Source organism: Oncorhynchus keta, chromosome 32, assembly GCF_023373465.1.
Source record: "Oncorhynchus keta strain PuntledgeMale-10-30-2019 chromosome 32, Oket_V2, whole genome shotgun sequence".
Taxonomy (NCBI): domain Eukaryota; kingdom Metazoa; phylum Chordata; class Actinopteri; order Salmoniformes; family Salmonidae; genus Oncorhynchus; species Oncorhynchus keta.
Genome location: NC_068452.1, coordinates 30,770,853 through 30,785,700, shown reverse-complemented (window position 1 = coordinate 30,785,700; position 14,848 = coordinate 30,770,853). Strand labels below are relative to the sequence as shown.

The 14,848-nt window shown below is 42.5% G+C and overlaps 1 protein-coding gene across 1 annotated transcript in view; it reads left to right on the top strand.

Moving 5' to 3' along the window:
- The window catches only part of LOC118364670 (glutamate receptor ionotropic, NMDA 2C), a 93,890-nt gene that overhangs the window by 71,898 nt on the left and 7,144 nt on the right, over window positions 1-14,848 (top strand). Inside the window, exons 6-8 of the mRNA XM_052491344.1 lie at window positions 9,380-9,548; window positions 14,037-14,190; window positions 14,641-14,766. Of these exons, the coding sequence (XP_052347304.1) occupies window positions 9,380-9,548; window positions 14,037-14,190; window positions 14,641-14,766 (449 nt within the window). The remainder of the gene's footprint in view (window positions 1-9,379; window positions 9,549-14,036; window positions 14,191-14,640; window positions 14,767-14,848) is intronic.

Here is a 14,848-nt window from a genome sequence, read left to right as displayed (position 1 = left end):
GCTCTGCGCCTCCATCGGCTGTGTGCGTCTCATTGCCCCTCGCCCTCCTACTCTTCCCTGTGTCTGAGGGCTGAGGGCACACTCCATTAGTCTGAAGATCTGAGGGTGGTTAAGGGTGATGTGTCATTAGTGCTCTCTGCATCTCATCATGGTTCAATTGGTCCCCCACACCGCCACTCCCTATGTGCCACTGTCAGTGAGCTATGGAATGAGCCCCTCCTATTTCTGACTGTCTGTTGTCTCTATACTGGAGGTGTCTAACATCCTCGAACTGCTGCAATATCAATGTGGTCCCTTGAAAAAAGTCAAATATGTCAACGTTGTGCGCCTCCAAGAGACATTGTGTCTCCCTAAGAGACGCTGGGGACCCCCAAGAGTCAATGTTTAATTTGAACCCTGTTCAAGTCTCCAACACACTGTTAATGACGTCACTATGTTTTCCACCCACATATTCCAAAGACCCTCCCATAATCCAGTTAGTGTGAAAATGGAGGACATTTTCCTAATCACGTTCCTGGTAATCCTGTTGATAATTTAGAGGAATGAATATTATACCAGCGTCAGCTTCCTCCACTTGATATGCACAGCTAGTGCTGTCCATTTAGTTCCCCTGGATTCCCCTGGATTTCTCTCTCTCTCTCTCTCTCTCTCTCTCTCTCTCTCTCTCTCTGTCTGTCTGTCTGTCTGTCTGTCTGTCTGTCTGTCTGTCTGTCTGTCTGTCTGTCTGTCTGTCTGTCTGTCTGTCTGTCTGTCTGTCTGTCTGTGTCTCTCTCTCTCTCTCTCTATCTCTGTCTCTATCTCTGTCTCTCTCTCTGTCTCTGTCTGTAGATCATTACAGTGGTTGTGTATACAGGTAAAGCTCACTTTGTCAGGGTCATTCCAGCCGCTCCACATGTAGTGGGCCCCATGCCGGTGTACACTTCGTTACCATGGCTTAGCATAAGGATGTGTATGTTGCACTGAGGTTTAGGTCAAATCGTTTCACCCAGGGTAGGGAAGGGGGGGTCGAGATAAAAAGACAGAGCAATGCCTGAAGAGGAAGAATTGTTTTAAACCCCAAAGACATTGGTAATGGGGCAAGGTCTACAGGATTGAGTATGTAGGCTGGTTATCTGCCATGGACGAGCCCGCCATTAGCCAGGCAGCAAATAATCCAGCATTGTGTTTCACTCCTGCCTTTGTTTGTTTGTGATTAATTTGTGTCAGATTTGTTTTGGTCAGCCCCAGCTGTCCGTCCATCTGTCACAGCCATGACATAATGCGCAGGCCTATGGAGCCGCCCAGTCCCTCCAGTTCTCCCTGCAACCCCACTCCTGACGTCAGCTCCTGGGCACACATCAAGGAGGTCTTTTTATACCATTCTGTTTCTCTCTGTCACTCTCCCTCCTTTCTTCCTTTAGGAAATCATGTCCTCATCTCCTTTAGGAAATCATGCTAATGAGATGTTTGCCATATAAACTGAAGCCTCTTGATCTATTGTTCCAGGAGCATGAAGTTAACGATGGGCTTTTATGAAATGAGAATAGATGTGTTTATAATAATGTTATTAGTGTTTGTAACCTGATGGGTGGAATTGGTGTATCGACTATCTTGATTGAAAATGGCCACATTAGCTGAGTTCCTAATTCATCCCCATGTATTATTGAATCATTATGACATGCCATTGGTCACTCAGCTCTTCCATTCACATCCAATCCATGTACAGGAGCTCTGTAGTCGTTATTCAATAAGAACATGAATCAGGTGAAGACTTGTGAATATCCCCAAAAACTCTCAGCCAATAGCATTTCTCCACTGATTAATAACCCTGGATGAGCGACAAATGGCCACCTTTATATTAATCAACTCACACCTGTCCGTCTCAATCAATAACAAGCTGCAATGGTAACAAACAAACCAATATTTATATACAGAAAACCGATAGCCGTGAAGAGATTAATTACATTTCACAACAATATTTTTATTGGCTGCATTCTTGATTCAATCATAGCTGTTCCTTTCAGATCTAGGAAAGAATTGTACTGCCTTTGTATTGGCCTTAACACTAGAAAACCTGGCCTGGAGGGAACCCCTTCAAGCCAAAACTAGTCAATCAATCAATCAAATGTATTTATAAACCCCTTTTAACATCAGTCGATGTCACAAAGTGCTATACAGAAACCAAGCCTAAAACCAGAAACAGCAAGCAATGCAGATGTAGAAGCATGGTGGCTAGGAAAATCTCCCTAGAAAAGCAGAAACCTAGGAAGAAACCTAGAGAAGAACCAGGCTCTGGGGGGTGGTCAGTCCTCTTCTGGCTGTGTCGGGTGGAGATTATAACAGTACATGGCCAAGCGTTCAAACGTTCATATATGACCAGCCGAGTCAAATAATAATAATCACAGTGGTTGTAGAGGGTGCAACAGGTCGGCACCTCAGAAGTAAATGTCAGTTGGCTTTTCATCCCGAACATTCAGAGTAAGAGACAGCAGGTACGGTAGAGAGAGAGTGTCAAAAACAACATGTCTGAGACAAGGTAGCACGTCCGGTGAACAGGTCAGAGTTCCATAGCCGCAGGCAGAACAGTTGAAACTGGAGCAGCAGCACGACCAGGTGGACTGGGGACAGCAAGGAGTCATCAGACAAGGTAGTCCTGAGCCATGGTCCCAGGGCTCAGGTCCTCTTAGTGAAGGTGTGGGGCACTTTAGCACCGTGTTAATTCGCCTCACAGAGAGACATGGCTACGACGAGATATGACGTTAGCACACAGCCACATGCCCAGTTCCAGGGATCTCAGAAAGACGGCGCTTCGTACGCTATTCAGAAGAGGCCCGTGCGAGGAGGTTCAGACGGAACTGGCCTGTTGAGACAACAACCTATCCTCGCGATGGTCATCCTCACGAATAAACTTCTTCGGGCACGTCGGCACTCATTGCTTCTCTCCCTCCCTCAGTGAACACTTTGGATCAGAGCCGGAACCCATGGAGGTAAAGGTCACACGGCTCCCTCGCAGCAACGCAGACAGAGACAGCTGGGGCTCTGTCTCTATTGTGGTCAAGGAGGGTACCAGTTCCAACAGTGTCCGGTACATCCCAACTCAGGACCCACGGGAGTAGAGGGACGGTCACGCGATCTTCCATCTCTTGGGGTAGGCATTTCACTGTAAGGTCTATATTCAGCGCACGTGACAAATAAATCTTGATTTGACCGCGGAGCCCAGTTCTTTACTAAATTGGACCTGCGGAATGCATACAATCTCATCCGCATCTGGGTGGGGGATGATTGGAAGACAGCTTTTAGCACAATGTCTGGTCACTACAAGTACTTGGTGATGCCATTTGGCTTAGCCAATGCTCCGTCAGTCATTTTGACTCCAACATTCTAACGGACCAATAAATATCAAATCAAATCAAATTTTAGAAATTTTAGTTGTAGACCTTACAATGAAATGCTGACTTACAAGCCTCTTAGGCCGCCCCATCCCGCATGCGGGATCGTGACTACAGCCTCAAGCTCATTACCATAACGCAACATTAGCGATTTCTAAAAATTGCAAATGAAATGAAATAAATATGCCTGCCCTCAAGCTTATCCTTTTCTTAACAATCCTGTCGTCTCAGATTTTCAAAATATGCTTTAGAACCAGAGAAAATCACTAATTTGTGTAAGAGTGGTGATAGCTAGCTTAGCATTTAGCGTTAGCATTTAGCACGCAACATTCACAAAAACCAGCAAAGGGATCAAATAAAATAATTTACCTTTGAAGAACTTCAGATGTTTCAATGAGGAGACTCTCAGTTACATAGCAGATGTCCAGTTTTTCCTGAAAGATGCTTGTGTAGGACACAACGTTCCGTTTTGTTACTATGCATTTGGCTACCGAAACTAACCGAAAATTCAGTCACCTAAACGTCGAACTTTTTTCCGAATTAACTCCATAATATCGACTGAAACATGGAAAACGTTGTTTGAATCAATCCTCAAGGTGTTTTGTCATATATCTCTTCATTGAAATGCCGTCCCTGGAAGCGTGCATTCTTCTCTGATTCGGATGGAAAAATACTGGTACCTGACTTTTGCGCACCAATTTCCACGCAGACACCGTGCGGGACACTTGGTAATTGTAGGCTCTTATGGTCAATCTTCCAATGATATGCCTACAAATACGTCACAATGCTGCAGACACCTGGGGGAAACGATAGGAAGTGTCCGTTCATTCCTGTCGCATTCACAGCCATATAAGGCGATCATGGAAAACGTGCCTCCAGAAATCCTGTTGATTTCCTGGTCACTCAAACATCTTGGTTTTGCCTGTAGATTTTGTTCTATGGCACTCACAGTGAAAATCTTTGCAGTTCTGGAAACGTCAGAGTGTCTTTCCAAAACTATCAATTCCAAGCATAGTCGAGCATCTTTTCGTGACAAAATATTGCGCTAAAAACGGGCACGTCTTTTTATCCAAAAATGAAATACTGCCCCTATAGGTCTAACAGGCCAACAATGCAGTTTTAAGAAAAATAAGTGTTAAAACTTCTTTGGGATCAGTGTCCGCTCCACGGGACGTTTGAGCTAACGCGATTAGCATGAAGTTGTAAGTAACAAGAAAATTTTCCAGGCAGAAAGCTTAAATTCTTGTTAATCTAACCGCACTGTCCAATTTACAGTACCTATTAAAGTGAAAGAATACCATGCTATTGTTTGAGGAGAGAGCAAAATTTTGAACATGAAAAGTTATTAATAAACAAATTAGGCACATTTGGGCAGTCTTGATACATCATTTTGAACAGAAATGCCATGGATCAGTCTAAAACCTTGCACATACACTGCTGCCATCTAGTGGCCAAAATCTAAATTGCACTTGCGCTGAAATAATACATTATGGCCTTTCTCTTGCATTTCAAAGTTGATGGTAAAAAAAATACAAAAGAACGTTTGTTTTTTCCTTGTATTATATTTTTGTCATGACTTCCGCCGAAGTTGGTCTCTCTCCTTGTTCGGGTGGTGTCGGCGGTCTACGTCACCAATCTTCTAGCCATCACTGATCCATTTTTCATTTTCCATTGGTTTTGTCTTGTCTTTCTTCACACCTGGTTTGAATCCGATCAATTACATGTTGCCTATTTAACCCTCTGTTTCCCATCATGTCCTTTTCGGAGATTTTTTGATTGTATGTTTTGTGTATTATGTGTTGGTGCGCGACTGGTTCTTGTACCCACTTTTATTTATTTTGTAATTTTGGTTTTGGAGTTTTGTTAAGTCTACTAAACGACTCCATTTATACCAAGTTCGATTCTCCTGCGCCTGACTTCCCTACCACCTACACACACACTATTACAATTTTACCAGATCTATTGTGTTATATTCTCCCACATTCCTTTCACATTCCACAAACTTCAAATTGTTTCCTTTGAAATGGTACCAAGAATATGCATATCCTTGCTTCAGGGCCTGAGGTCAGGCAGTTAGATTTGCGTTACGTCATTTTAGGCAAAAAATAAAATTAAAGCCACGGATCCTTAAGAGGTTTTAAGTTAAAAAATAGATAAGTAAAACATTTAAATAACAAATTATACAGGGGGTACCGGTACAGAGTCAATGTGTGGTGGCACAGGTTAGTCGAGGTCATTGAGGTAATATGTACAGCAAGGTAGAGTTAAAGTGACTATGCATAGATAATTAACAGAGAGTAGCAGCAGTGTAAAAGGGAGGGGGGGGGGGGACAATGCAAATAGTCTGTGGAGCCATTTGATTAGCTGTTTAGGAGTCTTATGGCTTGGGGTAGAAAATGGCTTGGGGTAGAAAATGTTAAGAAGCCTTTTGGACCTAGACTTGGTAACCTCCGGTACCACTTGCCGTGCAGTAGCAGAGAGAACAGTCTATGACTAGGGCGGCTGGCCTCTGTAGTGCCTTGCGGTCAGCGGCTGAGCAGTTGCCATACCAGGCTTTGATGCCACCAGTCAGGATGCTCTCGATGGTGCAGCTGTAGAACCTTTTGAGCTTTTTAAACTTTTTGAGGATCTGAGGACCCATGCCAAATCTTTTCAGTCTCCTGAGGGGGAATAGGCTTTGTCGTGCCCTCTTCACGACTGTCTTGGTGTGTTTGGACCATGACAGTTTGTTGGTGATGTGGACACCAAGGACCTTGAAGCTCTCAACCTGCTCCACTACAGCCCCGTCGATGAGAATGGGGGCGTGCTCGGTCCTCCTTTTCCTGTATTCCACAATCATCTCCTTTGTCTTGATCACATTGAGGGAGATATGATCATACATTTCATATATGCTATCGGGAATAAAATATTTGGGTTGTGTAAATGAAGGCCTTGGAAAATGAAAAAAGTATTATTTCAAAGAACAAAGTATATTCATTTCATTAGTTTATGTTTACTGTAGGATATCTGTTGCCTCTTGCTCAAGTGTGGAGCTCCTGGAACAGTGGTTATGCTTGGAAAAAGTGATCATTTGAAATTAAAGGTCAAGTACGGAGTGGGGGATGACTTCAAAAATGATAAGATATTTCAATTTTAAATTCATATTGAGTCAAAATGACTCACTTCCAAGCAAACTGGGAACATTTCCAGAACATTAGCGAAGATTCCCTTTAAGATCCAGTTAGGGTTGATAACAATCAAAAATAGTTTTATGAATGTTTTTTATATATTTATACCATTTTATGTTATAAAATAAACATCATTGTAATGTTCTCCTAACATTCACTAAAATGTTGTGAACAGCATATGGAACAACCACCACAGAACATTCTCCAAAAGTTCTCATTACGTTTCCAGGTAATGTAATAACACAATGTACCAGTAATGAATATTTCAAGAACTTTGAAAGTTTCTCCAAGTGCAGTCGCAAAAACCATCAAGCGCTATGATGAAACTGGCTCTCATGAGGACCGCCACAGGAAAGGAAGACCCAGAGTTACAGAGTCCACAGAGTTAAAGCAACAGAGACATTTCTACATCAACTGTTCAGAGGAGACTGTGTGAATCAGGTCTTCATGGTCGAATTGCTGCAAAGATACACTACTAAAGGACACCAATAATAAGAAGAGACTTGCTGGGGCCAAGAAACACGAGCAATGGACATTAGACCCATTGAAATCTGTGGTTTGGTCTGATGAGTCCAAATTTGAGACTGTATTTATCAAGGCACAAGGTGAGACCCAAATGCAGACACAGGAGCCAGATGGTTGGAATCTTACCATTTTCATTAATTCAAAGGGGTAGGCAAGAGAATGTCAGGCAAAAAGGTCAAAACCAGATCAGAATCCAGGAAGTACAGAGTGGCAGACAGGCTCGTGGTCAAGGCAGGCAGAATGGTCAGGCAGGCTGGTACAAAGTCCGGCAAGGGTCAAAACCGGTAGGACTATAAAAAGGAGAATGCAAAAAGCAGGAGAACAGGAACACCGCTGGTTGACTTGGAAACATACAAGACGAACTGGCACAGAGAGACAGGAAACACAGGGATAAATACACTGGGGAAAATAAGCGACACATGGAGGGGGTGGAGACAATCACAAGGACAGGTGAAACAGATGAGGGTGTGACAGTATTGTAGGCTCACTACAAGGTAATACATGGCATTTTAATTGAATTCATAGGGCATTTGTTTATCATACAAAGACAACCATATTTTTTACACTTAATTTGATGACAAAATGCACATTATTTCACTTGAACAACATTTAATCAGACAAATACAACCATATTTTACAAGTACTATGAAGAGGATGGGAACATTTTTAAACAACTCAGAAATTGTGTTCTGTGTCCTGATTGACTATATTAGACTGAAACCCCCGACAATACCACAGCTATCTCCTGGTGGCACATGGTTCATTATTTGGCTACAAGATTGCAGGTTCAATCCCACATTTTCTTTAACCACGTTTCCTTTAAAAAGATGTTGAAATTGAGGCTCAGAAATAATCTAATAAAAGTTATTGTCACGACTTCTACCGAAGTCGATGCCTCTCCTTGTTCGGGCGGTGTTCGGCGGTCGACGTCACCGGTCTTCTAGCCAATGCCGATCCATTTTTCATGTTCCATTTGATTTGTCTCGTTTTCCCACACACCTGGTTCTCATTTCCCTCATTATGTGTTGTGTATTTAACCCTCTGTTTCCCCCATGTCTTTGTGTGGTATTGTTTATCTGTTTTCATGTATGCGCACGTTAGGCTGGTTGCGCTGGGTTATGTTCAACCCGTATTTTTATTTTGTGCTTGTTTGTGCCGTGTACTTTTGGTTCGCCAAATAAAAGGCTCCAGTTTGCTACCAAATATGTGGAAAATGGAAAATGAAAAATGGATCGGCAATGGCTAGAAGACAGGCGACGTCGACCGCCGAACACCGCCCGAACAAGGAGAGGCATCGACTTCGGCAGAAATGACAGATATTGTCTTTATTTTGCAGAAATGTATAAATCCAACAGAAATGCAGAATTTAGAATAACCGTAAAAAATGTAACGTTGTGTAAAAATTGACCGTTCAACTTTTCAAAAACACATCCGATATAATTCCTATTTTGAGACGCTTCCCATGGTCCCCCTGCCCTATTTTCACGATCTGAAAAGCAAAAGATATCCTAGATCAGCACTCATAGTCATTTACTTTGTAAATAAGTACGCAGCATATAAAGAGAATGGGTGATGTGATGGTGTATAACCCAGCTACCAGTATGTCCCTGGCTTAGTCACGTCTCAGACTAAAAAGGAAGAATGGAAATCCTGACTGACCACACTGCCATGGCTACAGTCGTGCAAAAAAGTATTTAGTCAGCCACCAATTGTGCAAGTTCTCCCACTTAAAAAGATGAGAGAGGCCTGTAATTTTCATCATAGGTACACTTCAACTATGACAGACAAAACGAGAAAAAAAATCCAGAAAATCACATTGTATGATTTTTTATTAATTTATTTGCAAATTCTGGTGGAAAATGAGACAAGCACAAAGACAGGTGAAACAGATCAGGGTGTGACAATGTTGGCGCTGAGTTCAGATAAACATTCAAACTAAAAAGTAATGAATAACAATGAATTAATTACCCACAATGTTCCCACCAGACTGTTCCCACAACCAAGGGAAACATTCTGGGAACCTTTAAAGAACAGACGAAATAGGTTCTAGCAACGTTCTTGCAACTTCAGGTGAATGTTTCTTGCACCCTAAAAGAAACATTGTAGAATTGTCTGCACAACTGGACACTTTTTGTGTTTTGGGAACAGATCTTTTCTTATGGCCACACAATGTTCTCACCAGATTGTTCCCACAACCTAAAAAAAAATCGGAGAAGCTTTAAAGAAGAGATTAAATGCGTTCTAGGAATGTTCTTGCAACATTGGGCAAATGTTTTATACAAACATTCTAGTGTATTTTTTTGTCCTCTGTCTCCCCAGTATTGTAGGTCATACTGAGCCCTACACCAAACTGTGCTGTAAGGGTTTCTGCATAGACATCCTGAAGAAGCTGTCCCGCACCACCAAATTCTCATACGACCTCTACCTGGTCACCAACGGGAAGCACGGCAAGCTGGTCAGAGGCAGTTGGAACGGCATGATCGGAGAGGTAAGGAGATGATGGTTATTCTGACAGGCATTATAATTCAAATCAAATCAAATCAAATGTTATTTGTCACATACACATGGTTAGCAGATGTTAATGCGAGTGTAGAGAAATGCTTGTGCTTCTATTTCCGACAATGCAGTAATAACCAACAAGTAATCTAACTAACAATTCCAAAACTACTGTCTTATACACAGTGTAAGGGAATAAAGAATATGTACATAAGGATATATGAATGAGTGATGGTACAGAGCAGCATAGGCAAGATACAGTAGATGGTATCGAGTACAGTATATACATATGAGATGAGTATGTAAACAAAGTGGCATAGTTAAAGTGGCTAGTGATACATGTATTACATAAGGATGCAGTCGATGATATAGAGTACAGTATATACGTATGCATATGAGATGAATAATATAGGGTAAGTAACATTATATAAGGTAGCATTGTTTAAAGTGGCTAGTGATATATTTACATAATTTCCCATCAATTCCCATTATTAAAGTGGCTGGAGTTGAGTCAGTGTCAGTGTCAGTGTGATGGCAGCAGCCACTCAATGTTAGTGGTGGCTGTTTAACAGTCTGATGGCCTTGAGATAGAAGCTGTTTTTCAGTCTCTCGGTCCCAGCTTTGATGCACCTGTACTGACCTCGCCTTATGGATGATAGCGGGGTGAACAGGCAGTGGCTCGGGTGGTTGATGTCCTTGATGATCTTTATGGCCTTCCTGTAACATCGTGTGGTGTAGGTGTCCTGGAGGGCAGGTAGTTTGCCCCCGGTGAAGCGTTGTGCAGACCTCACTACCCTCTGGAGAGCCTTACGGTTGTGGGTGGAGCAGTTGCCGTACCAGGCGGTGATACAGCCCGCCAGGATGCTCTCAATTGTGCATCTGTAGAAGTCTGTGAGTGCTTTTGGTGACAAGCCGAATTTCTTCAGCCTCCTGAGGTTGAAGAGGCACTGCTGCGCCTTCTTCACGATGCTGTCTGTGTGAGTGGACCAATTCAGTTTGTCTGTGATGTGTATGCCGAGGAACTTAAAACTTGCTACCCTCTCCACTACTGTTCCATCGATGTGGATAGGGGGGTGTTCCCTCTGCTGTTTCCTGAAGTCCACAATCATCTCCTTAGTTTTGTTGACGTTGAGTGTGAGGTTATTTTCCTGACACCTGGTAAAAAGTTAGCATATTAAATACATTAGATTTAGCCAATAAAATTGAAGAATAATACAAACCTTTTATTTCCATTATATAGACATACCCAAAAGTAATTATTTTTCATGAGATGGCCATAAACAATAACTAGTACTGCTGCATAGTTCTAGTAATGTCTGGCACTCACCTTTCTGGTAAAAAGGTGTTGTAAATTGCTGAGGTGTACCCGATTTTGAGGACAAGCGCAAGTATATAGTACAAATCTTTTTTTTTCCCCCTAATCATCAAAAGTGGGAGAATAGGGCTTGAAATGACTGAAATGCTTTCTAAATATAGTAACAAAGAAATTATAAATTACTTACTATAAGATTTCAAATTTCCTATAACTGTAAAATAAATATGATCAATTAGCTCCATTTCATATAACTGATGACAGAGCATTTTCTGCCTCCTCTGAGCTCAGAAACACGATTCAAAAGTGGTCGTGTTTCAATTCTTGACATTGGTGATTTAGGTTTATGTTTATCAGACCTCATGATAAGACCCAGATGCAGACAGGTCGAAGTAACAAACATTTATTACAAAAACAGGGGGCAGGCAAATGATAGGTCAAGGTCAGGCAGAGGTCAGTAATCTAGAGCAGAGTCCGAAAGGTACAGAACGGCAGGCAGGCTCAGGGTCAGGGCAGGCAGAGGTCAGTAATCTAGAGCAGAGTCCGAAAGGTACAGAACGGCAGGCAGGCTCAGGGTCAGGGCAGGCAAAGGTCAGTAATCTAGAGTAGAGTCTGAATGGTACAGAACGGCAGGCAGGCTCAGGGTCAGGGCAGGCAAAGGTCAGTAATCTAGAGTAGAGTCTGAATGGTACAGAACGGCAGGCAGGCTCAGGGTCAGGGCAGGCAAAGGTCAGTAATCTAGAGTAGAGTCTGAATGGTACAGAACGGCAGGCAGGCTCAGGGTCAGGGCAGGCAAAGGTCAGTAATCTAGAGTAGAGTCTGAATGGTACAGAACGGCAGGCAGGGTCAGGGCAGGCAGAATGGTCAAAACCGGGGGAAAAAGAAAACAGGGACTAGAGAGAAAACAGGAGTACAGGAAACCGCTGGTAGACTTGACGAGACAAACTGGCAACAGACAAACAGAGAACACAGGTATAATAAATACATATAATGGGGAAAATGGGCGACACCTGGAGGGGGTGGAGACAAGCACAAAGACAGGTGAAACAGATCAGGGTGTGACAATGTTGGTGCAGATAAACAGATCAACATTAAAAAGAAAAAGTAATGAATAACAATGAATTAATTGCCCTTAATAAACACAAATAGTTATTATGGTCCAAATCCAAATAAAGGGAAACTAGACTATAGTGTAGGGTTGCAACACTTCAATAAATTCCCTGGTTTTCCCGAAATCCCATTGGTGTATTTTCAGATTCAGGAGGGCTTAAGCAGGAAATCTGGAATCCTCTCCAACCATAATTTCTGGAATACCAGGGACGTTTTCCAGAAGGAACTTGTTGAAAGTTCATTCTTCTTGCTGACCGTGTTCGGGAAGAGTTTGAGGTTACAACATTAGTTTTCAGGGAAGTATTGTTCTCACTGGGGCATTGGCCACAGTAGCTCCAGTAACGGCTGACATAATGCCAGGCAGAGTGCCTGGACGGTAAACCCACTGGCGAGTCCATCAGCATGTTAAACATTACAGTTGTTTTGGGGAAACGTTAGTAGAGGTTATTAAGAGGAGATATCATACTGCGGGGAAGGGAGGGAGGATCTGCCAGGGGTAGAACAACAGGACTGACTCTGACTAGACTAGCAACAACCTTTATATAGGGTTATCAGCTTCACAACCACTGGCATGACACAGTTTCTCTGGATCTCCGCAAGGTCTATGCAGCTGCATGCCTATCTAATCAATGATAGGCTTTCTGTGGTGCCAGGGTTTAGCTTTGCATTAGCTAATGGATAAATGTTTATTGGTAGGCCTATTTGGTCATTATCTTCTCATGTTAAGCTTAACATTTCACAAAGCTACACACGGAGTCGCAATGCTGTAATATTGAGACTGCTGGCTCGTGGCAATAATGTAATTACAGTAATTACATTTGGAAATTCAACCATTGCAGATTGTTAAATAAATATTAGATGCAACAGCATACTAATCAGCTACCAATAGATTGTTTTGAAATATACAACTATCTTGTATAGGCTACCTTAACCTGCATGACATGAGACATCCTCACGCTCTCTCCCAGATTAGATAGAAAGTTGTGCATGAAACCAGACTAATAATGCCAAACAATACAGCCTGTCCACCGTGAAAACACTTACTAGGGATTGATTCATTATGCAGTGTACTATCTATAGCTATATACCGTCTTTAGCTGCTATTTATAAACATTTTAAAAATGACACATCAAATAGCCTAACAATAGGAAAATAAGTTGTCGGCTTGAGGATAAATTCAGTCACTCTTTATTGTTGAACTCAGCGGGTTTTGTCTGGCTAATAGACTACACAATTGGGCTGCAATATTCAAGGTAAATTTAATTTAATCAATTAAATTTACCTTAATTCTGTCCTGAACCTGGTGTCCTGAAGTCCTCATTTTCTGTCTGTAAATGTTTTCAACACAGACTATAGGTCCAGGTTGCGGGCCTGACTGCTTTTCTCTACTGAGTATTTCCAGCACAGTATTTCCAACCTAAGACTGTCAGGAAAGACAGCTGCACACAATTTAAACTTAGTCTTGAACGATGCAGGCCAAGATATACCCGAGATAAGGGACTCTTGATATTGTAGGCACACAAGTCAAACGCCAATTCACCAGTATGAACGAAGTTGCAAACAATTGTTTTTGTTCAAGCCCTCAAGAACTGTTGTCTGCTAAAGACGATCATCTGTTTGCATCTGCCAATTTATATCTGGTATGCCAGTGTTTACAATGCACAATTGCTGCTGGTAACACTGTCACCCGGAGCCAGGGACTTATGTAACCGGTATTAGGTCTATGCTATATGCAACAATATCTAATGGATTAGGAATTAGGATTGATATTGTATGATGGATGACATTGCATGAATGGGTGGGTAGATGCCACGGGCTGTTATCTGCATCTGTCTGGATGGGTTGTGTAGTATATCAGGGATAATACTGTACACACTGTGTATCACCTACAGGGATTTAAGTCTTGCATATCAATGTTGATAGATAAAATGAATCAAACAGGTCAACAGGGGGCATCACTAATCCCACCTACTACAGTGTTCGATTTATTACAGATCATGGAACATATAGACTGTAGACTTTCTATGTCATAAAAATGTCCTCTTCCGTTCTCCCTAGGTGGTATACAAGCGGGCGGACATGGCCATTGGCTCGCTGACCATAAACGAAGAGCGCTCAGAAATTATCGACTTCTCCGTGCCGTTTGTGGAGACGGGGATCAGTGTGATGGTCGCCAGGAGCAATGGGACCGTCTCACCCTCTGCCTTTCTTGGTGAGCATGTTTAACCTGCTCATGTAAACAAACAAAACGTTTCTCTACAGAGATAACAAATGACTTGGCTTAAAAAAGCTTGTTTTACCATCTGAAAACAGAGATGGCAAATAGTACTTTCTCTGGACAGAGTTTAGAACTCACAACTGAATATATCGTACAACAAGGTGCCTCACGCTACAGAAACAGGAGAAAGGCTTCATCTCCTATGAGTGGTTTGACTCGCAAAAGACAAGGCTCGTTCAAGGCTACGCTACTTACTTTAATACTTCTTAAAGAGCATCCCTTTCAGATGCTGCTGACAATGTGCTACTTTGGCAATACAATACCACGTTGTCCTTGCCATTATCTAGCAAGCAGCTGTCAGAGCACATGGTTTCAACATTTGCCAGAAAGATGTTCTGATTCTTCTATAGGTGTTCTGATTCCTCTCTCCCTCCTCCTCTATAGAGCCCTACAGTCCGGCGGTGTGGGTGATGATGTTTGTGATGTGCTTAACGGTGGTAGCTGTCACAGTGTTTATCTTTGAGTACTGCAGCCCTGTGGGGTACAACCGGAGTCTGGTGAGCGCCAAGGGTGAGTGTCAGCTCCGACCACCTTTCCCTCTACCTCTACCCTCCCGTATCAGCAAAGGTAGAAAGTCACGCAAAAGTAGGTT